This window comes from Ictidomys tridecemlineatus, chromosome 5 (genome assembly GCF_052094955.1).
Source record: "Ictidomys tridecemlineatus isolate mIctTri1 chromosome 5, mIctTri1.hap1, whole genome shotgun sequence".
NCBI lineage: Eukaryota > Metazoa > Chordata > Mammalia > Rodentia > Sciuridae > Ictidomys > Ictidomys tridecemlineatus.
In genome coordinates, this window is record NC_135481.1 from 198,715,089 (window position 1) to 198,724,199 (window position 9,111).

General features: G+C 63.8%; 1 protein-coding gene across 4 annotated transcripts in view; it reads left to right on the forward strand.

Annotated features, from left to right (window-relative positions):
- Cdh4 (cadherin 4) overlaps positions 1-9,111 on the forward strand; it is a 388,330-nt gene that overhangs the window by 334,144 nt on the left and 45,075 nt on the right. For all 4 annotated transcript variants that reach the window (XM_078052088.1, XM_078052089.1, XM_078052087.1 and 1 more), the window contains one exon: positions 3,771-3,915. In XM_078052088.1, coding sequence (XP_077908214.1) covers positions 3,771-3,915 — 145 coding nt within the window. The remainder of the gene's footprint in view (positions 1-3,770; positions 3,916-9,111) is intronic.

The following is a 9,111-nucleotide window of genomic DNA, read 5'->3' on the forward strand; positions in this document are numbered from 1 at the left end:
CTGGGTCAAGAGCAGTCTGGAGCCATCCCTTGTGCCCGTCCTCCACCAAGGGCACCAAGGACCCTATTTTCAGTAGAGTGGACCTCCTGGAAGTCGACTTGTGGGCCCCAAGGGACAAGGGTGACTGACGGAGTCTGTGACCCCCTGAGGGCCTCTGCTCCCTTGGCCTGTCCGGAGGCCTACATGGCCTGGCACAGCTCGACGTGCACAGAGAGCGCCTCCACACCCCCCTGGGCCAGGCTGGAGGAGACCTGGCCTTGGTGGCCTGGGGCCCTGGGCGCTCCTCATGGTGGTGGCCCGGCTCGTCCACAGAACCAGGGAGACAGTCCACCGGCTGTGACATGCCACCAGCTGAGCTGCAGGAAATGGTCACCCTAAGCTTAAGAAGGCTGCCCACAGTAGGCTCAGTGTCTAGGCCACTGCCAGACACTGTCACACACACGTCCCCTCCGCCTCCTCGCACGGCCCTGAAGTTTAGGGTTTATGGCAGCAAAGCCCCCTGTGAGTGTGCACGGAGCCTCCTGCACAGGGCCAAGCCTCCCAGACGTCACCTTCGCCTCTCTTCCCGTCTTCAAGGTGAGGAAAACCGAGCCCTGCACAGGCCAAGCAGGGCTGCCCTGGCCACAGAGCCCATCCTCCTCGGCCCACTGTGGGTCAGCAGGTCAGCGGGAACCACGGCCCACACTGGAGCACCTAGGTCCATTTGCCGAATTCTGGATTGAAACCTGGTGTCCTTTTTGCCCAGACCTTGCATCTCACAGCCAAGGAGCCTGCTGCTGGCGTGGCCCTCCTAGTGGACGCCAGTGCCACCCTGAGGATTCCACCCCCGAGGCCTGGTGGCCCATCAGAGCTCCGAGCAGGCAGGCAGGAGGGGCGCTGGTCTCTGTGCTGCGCCACACATCAGCACCAACCTGGTGCCTAAAACGTGGTGCGACGCGGGGTGGGCCTGGCCAGGGTCCTGCTTCGTCTCATGAGGCCAGAGTCAGTGTGCCAGCTGGCCTGGACGCTCCGGGGGCCTTCCAGGCTCAGGGCTCCAGCAGCAAACTCCCAGTCCTGGGGTCACAGGACCCAGGTCCCCACGTCCTTGCTGGCTCTCCACCTGGGCCCCTCTCACCCCCAAGGGCCCCTGCCTTGCCTGGCCTGTGGGCCTGAGCTTCCGCACAGCAACAGGGAGCAAAGCCCCCACCACTGTCCCCCCCCTGCTACCAGGTCAGCTGAGAAGACCCATGTGGAGGGTGGGTCAGGCCACCCTGCCTCCGGGTCAACTGTGCCAAGGACATAACCCAAGCCCCAGGCGGGATGGCGTCATCATCCCCTCGGGGACCAGCAGCTGACATCCATGAAGCCACCCTGCGGTCTCTCCCTCCCAGAGCCCTGGAACCTGGTCCATTGCCACCTGGGCCCTTCAGCTGACAAGGGACAAGTGACTGGATCCCTAGTTGGAGAATGTGCTGGCCACTTGCGGACACCTGTCACCTCAGCAAACCAGCACGAAAACATTCAAATGTTTGTTTTGCAAGATGACGAGGTGATTCATTTGAGGACCCCATAAGGAAGACACACTGAATCTGCCACACACTGTCACCTTGGCAGGTTCCTGCACTCCTGGCCTGGCCTCCCTCTGGGGACAGGGCTAGGGGTATGCCCGCCCTGTGGAAGCCTGCGGGCGGGGAGGTGAACTGAGGCACCTGCTGAAGGGGAAGAGTCTCCAAGGAGCCCCGACCTTCCAGGGCCCCGTGAGCCGTTGGGGGTCTGTGGCCCCCGAGGAAGCTCACCCCGGTCAGATTCGGAGAAGAGAGGACGACCAGAAGGGGAGAGCACTGTGGGGACAGCGGGCATCACGGTCCCCAGGCACCTTCCCTCTCCAGCGTGACCAAGCCGACACATCGGCATTCACCAGTGTCACCTCCACTGGGGACAGGAAGGTGGCCTCTCAGCCTTCCCTGGGAGACTCACGATGTCCGGGTTTGCAAGTGACAGGAAGCTGGGCCGCTCCTCTGGATGTTTGTTGTCCCCCCTCCTGCCCAGGAGGCATGGCCAGCCCGAGCCCTGGGTGGCCCAGCCTCAGGACAGACAGGGAGAAGGTGCCCGAGGTTCCGGGGAAGCCACAGTCAGGGGCCTCCGACAGGGAGGTGGGGACTGTGCTGGCTCCTGAGCTGCCCTGGCGGCTCCTGAAGCGGAAGGCAGCTTTGGTCAGGAGAAGTACCTTTGTTCTGCGCACACTGCGTGGCCAGCGGGACAAGAGGGGGCCAGGCACCGTGGGAAGCCTTCTCCTGCTGGGCATGGCACAGGTGGGCTGCCCGTGGCCCCCGGGGCAGCAGCTAAAGTGACCAAGTGGAGTTCCAAGATTTCCAAGCCGTCGCAGAGCTGGCCTGGCGTGTGCCCAGCCCCCCTGTCAGGGCCGCCGCAGGCTCCGGGGACGCGTCCCTGACACGTCTCCTAGGACGCACGCCTGCTCCTGGTAAAGCCAGGCTCTGGACTCCCCTGGAAAACACAGTTCAGAGGTGAAATCCACTCCTGGCTCTCGGAACCCCAACCAAACGCCCACAGCTGTGGCGCTTCCCTTCACAGGCAGGGGACACACCTCCTCCTGGTCCCGGGGTCTGGGGAGACCCCCACAGGCACTTCTGTGCTTCTCTGTCCAGTCGCTGTCCAGTTGTGGGGGTGACTGGCTTTCAGCAGAGACGTGAGTCGCGTCCCCACAGTGTGACCATCGTGGCTCTGGTGTGGAGATGGATGGGCTGACCCCTTCTGCTGCCCAAGTGTTGGTGCTCCCCTAAAATCCCAGATCCCTGATGGCCCCACCAGCCCCCCTCCTGCCTGAAGACCCCAGCCCCCTGTGTCTGGGGCCTTGTCCTCTCCTCACAGTCTCAGCCCAGCACCCCTCCCCCGAGAGGCCATGCTGGCCCCTCCCAGCCCAGGGCCGCTGTCCTGACACCCAGTGACAGATGGCATTTTCCTCTCCTGGTGCCACTCTCCCGTCTGGTGAAAGACACTAGGTCCAGCCACATCTTTTGTTCCTGAATAATCTAAGGTCCAGCCAGGGCCGGGAATTCACTGAGCCAGGGAATGAACAGGTCCAAGCCTCGGGGCATGGGTCTGAGCAGCCCCGGAGTCTTCCGGCCCGAGTCCAGGTGACCTCCCTTTCTTCCTCCAAGACAGTTCCCGCAGAAGCCCCCTGGGGGGTCTCCCCGTCAGGGCACCTTGCCAGCCAGCTCTCCCTGGGCCGGCTCTGGCCTCCCACTTCTGTGCTGGCCAGGCCCTAGAACCGACCCAAAAGCAGGAGCAGATGGGGTGAGCTGTCGAGGCTGACCTACAGTGGACGCCCAAACCAGCCTCACCTCGCTGGGTCTCTGTCCCGTGCCTCTCCTGAGCCTCCGCCCAGGGCCGACTCCCAGGAACAGGCATTAAGCCCCTTACTCTATTGTGCATAAATGGCCTTCTGTGGCCACTGTGGGGACATAACTCCCACTAAGGGGTCCCTACCTACCCCCAGGCATCTGGGGACAGTCAAGAAGAGCAGGAGGCCCTGGAAGTCTCGGCCAGTAGAGACTCCGGACGGCAGCCCGGCTCCTGCTCTGGCCCACATTTGCACAGAGGTGAGAACTGAGAGTCAGGGGAGTTTCGGGATGTACCAAAGCCCTCCGTCCCCTGCCCAGCTGCCTCTGCTGTCATGCCTCCCTAGTGCGGTCATCCCCAGGGAACCGCCTCAGGCGGGGCCAGGGGTACCCTGAGGGTGGCTGTGGCTCTGACATGTCTGTTGCCCCCAGCTCCGGGCCCACGCCGTGGACATGAATGGCAACAAGGTGGAGAACCCCATCGACCTGTACATCTACGTCATCGACATGAATGACAACCGCCCCGAGTTCCTGAACCAGGTCTACAACGGCTCTGTGGACGAGGGCTCCAAGCCAGGTGGGCCGCCGCTCGGACACAGCCGCCGGCATGGGACCCTCGGGCTCTGCCGGGCAGGGGCGGGCCTTCAGGGCCTCCCTCTGTGTGGGTGCCAGGGTCTCACCCACTGACAGGGTGCACCAGACGGGCTCACAGCCCTCACGGGCCTCAAGGTGCAGCGGGGTGCAGACCAAGGAGTGACAGCACCGTGAACCGCAGCGACATGGGCGTGGGAAGAAACCGGGCGTAGAGTCATGGGGACACTGTCAACAGGGAAGGCCCCTCTTCAGGGTTCCTGTGGGCTGGGGACTGGACCTGGGGAGGAGCAGAACCCAGCAGGGGTCTGAGGTCAGCTGCAGGTGAGCCGGAGAGGGGGAGCTCCTGCCGGGCCCTGGGCAGAAAAGGAGCCGGAGGCCAAGACCTGCCATCTGAGGTCTCTGGGCTCCACTTCGGGTTTGGCTCCACACACAATAGGAAACGGCCCAGGCTCCCCAGCTCCAGGAGGGGCCCATGTGCAGGGCCCTCTGTCCCCTCAGAGCTGACCCAAGGGCCTGTCCCTCCTCAGGCTCCCCTGCAGCACAGCTGATGGCAACGGCTTGGTCATGTGCCACAGGCCCTTACTAAGCAGGTGTCCCTGTTACTACCAGGAAGTGGGCGTCCCCTCCCCATCCGCAGTGCGGAGCCTCAGGGCCAGCGGCCAGCGGGGTGGAGCATAGGAAAGCGCTCAGCAGCTGGTGGCCCCGTTTGCCGCTGTGTGGCCCACAGGAGGCAGCGGCCCCAGGGAACTTGCTGGAGGTGGTCTCAGCCAGTCCGCCTGCTGGCTCAGACCTGCAGCAGGCGCTCTGGCCGGGGGTTAGCAACACCCCACTCTGTGTGGAAAGACCAGCCCCCACTCTGCTGCCTCCGGGGCGGGAGGTCCTCCCTGAGAACAGCACTGCCCACTTGTGTTGGGCAGGGCAGATGAGGTCACTAAGAAGGCCTCTGGGGGCTGCTGGAGGCGGCCACCGAAGCACAGGGCTCCCAGGACAACTGGAAACACAGGGGACACGGCCACACGAGCTGTCCAAGCAACTCGGGGACAGACTTACATTTGGAAGGTTCCCCGTGGAGCTGAACTTGGGGTTTCACTGGTGTCCTGCATCTCAGCCGGCCACCCCAGCCCTGCTCTCCGCAGGCCCACAGGCAGGTAGGCTCTGGGCTCTGCAGAAGCCTGAGGCACACGGAGGCCACTTCTGCAACGGCATCCAGGGCGCGCAGAGCCGGGCGGGGCCAGTTCAGAAGCCACCTGCTCAGCTGGGTCCCAGGGAGGACCCGTGTGTCGCTGGGGCCGGAAGGTCTCTGTCCCGGGGGCCACTGTGTCAACAGGAATCGCATTCTCGATTGATTGTCTTGGGGACTGTGAGGGCGGTGAGCCTGGTGTCCCCCGAGGGAGGGAACGGCTGTGCCACTGTCTCTGCAGCCTCCTGGCCCCCGGCAGTCCCTAGAGAGGCAGGGACAGGCGATGGGTGAGCAAATTATCTACCGTCCGCCACAGAAAGCCACGAGGGCAGCAGGCGCAGCTCTGGAGGGTGGGCGCAGCTCTGGAGGGTGGGCACAGCTCTGGAGGGTGGACGCAGCTCTGAAGGGTGGGCGCAGCTCTGGAGGGTGGGCGCAGCTCTGGAGGGTGGGCGCAGCTCTGGAGGGTGGGCGCAGCTCTGGAGGGTGGGCGCAGCTGGGTGCGCTCCTGTGGGGGAGGCCATGCCCTGGCCCAGGCCTGTTGAAAGGCAGCGGGATTCTCCGGGCCCTTCTATCCCAAATCAGATTTTCCACATCTTACTTAAAGACAAATCAATAGCGAAAGTCTTCCCAACGTGTGGCTGGCTTTGCCCATTAGGGTTACAAACGCAGCGATTCCCTCGCTCCTGAAGAGTCCCCGAGCCTTTAAGCCTGGGGACCCCGCTGTCAGGCTGGCCTTGTGAGGGCTGGCCCTGCCCGGGGCCCTGGTTCCTGCGCTGCGCCTCCTCCCCACCGGAGCCTTCCAGGACTGTGTGTCAGTGCCCCTGTCACAGCCCCAGGGACACAGTCCGGCTCCGTGCTGGACGGACCCGTTTGGTGCCCATCTGGCCGCCCTGAGCCAGCCCTGTCCTCCATCAGTCCATCGAGGGCAAGGACCAGGCGTCCAAAAGAGCACGGCAGCCTTCCCCGCAGGTCCTCGGGCCTGGAAACCGCCCGGGCAGTTCCTCTTGTGCCTCGGTAGATGACGGTGATGGGAGCTCAGGGCGTCGTGGGGCGAGGAGTCAGCCGCCTGCTCTGGAGGCGAGACCAAGGAAGGGCTTCGGGGCCATGGAAAGGAGCGGAGGGAAGCAGGCTGAGGGGACAGCAGTGACAGCCTGGGCCCAGGGCCACCAGGAGCCCGCACCACCTCCCTTCCCAGCCTGGCCCCTCACTGCGTGACGCCCTCTGTGACACCGCTGGCCTGCTCCTCGGGCAGCACTCACTGTGGCTCGGGTCACAACCCTTAGATCTCCCAGGAAGCATTGGGCAGAGCCACCTCAGGCCCCCTGGGATGGCCACGCTTTGGCCCTCGTGGATGGAGTCCAGAGGTGGTGGCAGCTGCAGGGGGCGGTTCCCACGGCGGAGACGGAACTTTGCAGACTGTTGCTCACCAGTCCTTGGCCCTCTCCTCGGCGTTGGTGGTCACTCTCAGGGAAGTCTTCCAGGGCCACACTGGCCTCCCTGCCACAGGCCCCAGAGAGCGCGCCCTCGCCTCCCAGGTCCCACCCAAGTCCGGGAAGGTCCCCTGGGTCTGTCGCCAGCCCTGCTGAGCCCGTGGGGCACAGGAAGAGCACGTCCTCCTCTGTGTGCCCCGATGCCACACTCTCACTGCCCCTGCGCTTCCTGCCTGCTCAAACCAACCCTACGCCCCATGAGCTCAGAGTAATGAGGGACAGTGCCTGGGGACATCGACTGACCTGGGATCCAGATGCCTTCCAGAGAAACAAGTGCCGGAATCCAAGTCCCCCAGGAGGGGCCCAAATCAGGGCTCCCAGGAGAAGGGTCCAGCTGGAGAGGCACAGGAGGGCCTGGAGGAGGGGTGCCAGGGGCCTGGTCCCTGAGGGTCTCAGGCAGGAGCCCGTGGCCAGCACCCGGAGCACCCACCTTCATCAGGTCCACGGTGGGAGACTTTCACTGGAAAAGTATAGAATCGCATGCAGCTCCCAAAACAGTACAGCCAAGCCCCTCGTGTTCCCAAGCAGGGGCAGGCAGCTGGGGAGTAGAGACCACCCCACAGTCCACCCCGTGCTGGCTCCAGGGGGCCCAGGGCTCAGTGCCCTGAGGCTCAGCCTGGGCTGGGAGGGGGGACAGCTGGCAGCTGTTGGTCCCCTGAGTCCCTGAGCTACGGAGCTGCCCAGCCCCTGCTGGCCGCTCGTCACTCGAGGCCTCGGGCACCAAGCTCAGGGCCTGTCCTGGGCGGCACCTGTCCTTCCCGCAGCATCTCTGCTGCGTCCCCTGGCCAGGCACCCAGGGTGGGCTCTGGGCCTTCCCAGTTCCCCAGGAAAAGGGGGCTCCACAGAGACTGTTCTAGCTGCCCTGAGTGGACTCCCCCGCCCCCGGCCACGGTACCAATTCTGAAATCAATGTCACTTCCCGACTTTAAATACCAGAGAAACCTGCGTGCTGCGATGGAGTCAGCAGCCTCCGTCGATGCGGTCCCGGTGACAAGGATCATTCTGTTAGGGGCCCAGTGTGTGTTTTTGTTGGTAGCTGGTGGAAGTCCCCTGAGATGGATGCCACAGACTGATGCCCAGGTGGCACCAGACACTTGAAAGCCATCTGAATATTAAGAACTTAAATCTTCAGCCTCGGTGATCTGAGCAGAAAGCCAATTATGAGGCTGAATTAGTTTTCAAATTAAACTGCAATTTAAGGCTTGTGAAATCAATCCTTTAAGGTGCGTGGCAGCCTGGCACATGAGTTCCAAGGGACAGCCGAGCCGGGAGTCCGCTGCCTCCCCACCTGCCCGCACAGTCCCTAAAGAGATGACCGGCACCTTCCAGGTGGGGGGCAGGCTCACCCCCACCAGAGCCCAGTCCCTCAGGACGGGGAGGGCCCCAGGCGGCCTCCAGAGAAGGCTCTGGAAAGATGGCTTCCGTCTGGGTCTCCATGGGGCACCCTGGGTAGCACAGGGGCTAACGTGGGCACTCCCCAGCGGGCACCACAGGGGCCTGCTGGCTGCATCTTTTCCTGATGCCTGGCCTCTGCAGACCTGCAACGCTGAGGAGTGGGCGACTGGGAGCTCACAGCTGGGCGTGGGGCCAGCAGGGGACGCTGGACACCAGATTCACACCTTCTCAGACATTTGGAGCCAGCCCTGCTCAGGACACAGGACAAAGGCAAGGCCACACTGGCCCCTGTGTCAACAGCTGCTGTCCTGCCCACTGAGCCCAGTGCACTCCTTGGCAGACCCCCACCCCAGGGGCCCACAGCTTCACCACCTTCAGATCCGGCTTCCCAAAGAGGAGATCAGCAAGGACGGGACAGCAAGGCAGAGCCCACCTGGGAGGGCGGGAGGGGAGGGCCCGGAGGGAGGGGAGGGCGCGGGGGAGGGGAGGGCACGCGGGACGGGGGTCCAGGGCTGAGAATCCTGTGCAGGCGGAGCCCCACCTGGACTCTGAAGCCACCCAAAACCATCGAGACCTGTGGCCAGAAAGGTCCAGGTCCTCCTGTGCTGCGGGTGGTCAGCGGGGGCTCTCCAGCACTGCCCTTCTCAGGCTTAGCTTAATCCCCGTAGTATGTGGAACAGTGTCCCCAAAACTCATGTCCACCCAGAAACTCAGAAGGTGGCCCTGTTTTACTAGGGGGTCTTTGCGGGCAGAGTTGGTCAAGATGAGGTTGGTACGGTGCACCCTGAATCCAGTGCTGGTGTCCTCACAAGAAGGAGAAAAGACACAGGGACATGCTACGTACGAGAGGACAGAGGCAGAGTGGAGCCTGTGGCGCGAGCCCAGAACCTCCAGGACAGTGGCACCCCCAGAGCCTTCATGGGCGCTCCTGCCCACGCCTTGCTGGACTCTGCCCCGGCCCCAGTGAGGATGACCTTAGTTTAAGCCCCAGGTGGGGGGCTGTCCCAGGACTGGTGGCCTAGACACCCCTGGTCCCACAGCAGAGCCCCCAGCCCAGGGCATCTGTCCAGGCCCTTCCTCCTGCTCCCCTCACAGCCCAGGCATCATTTAGGAA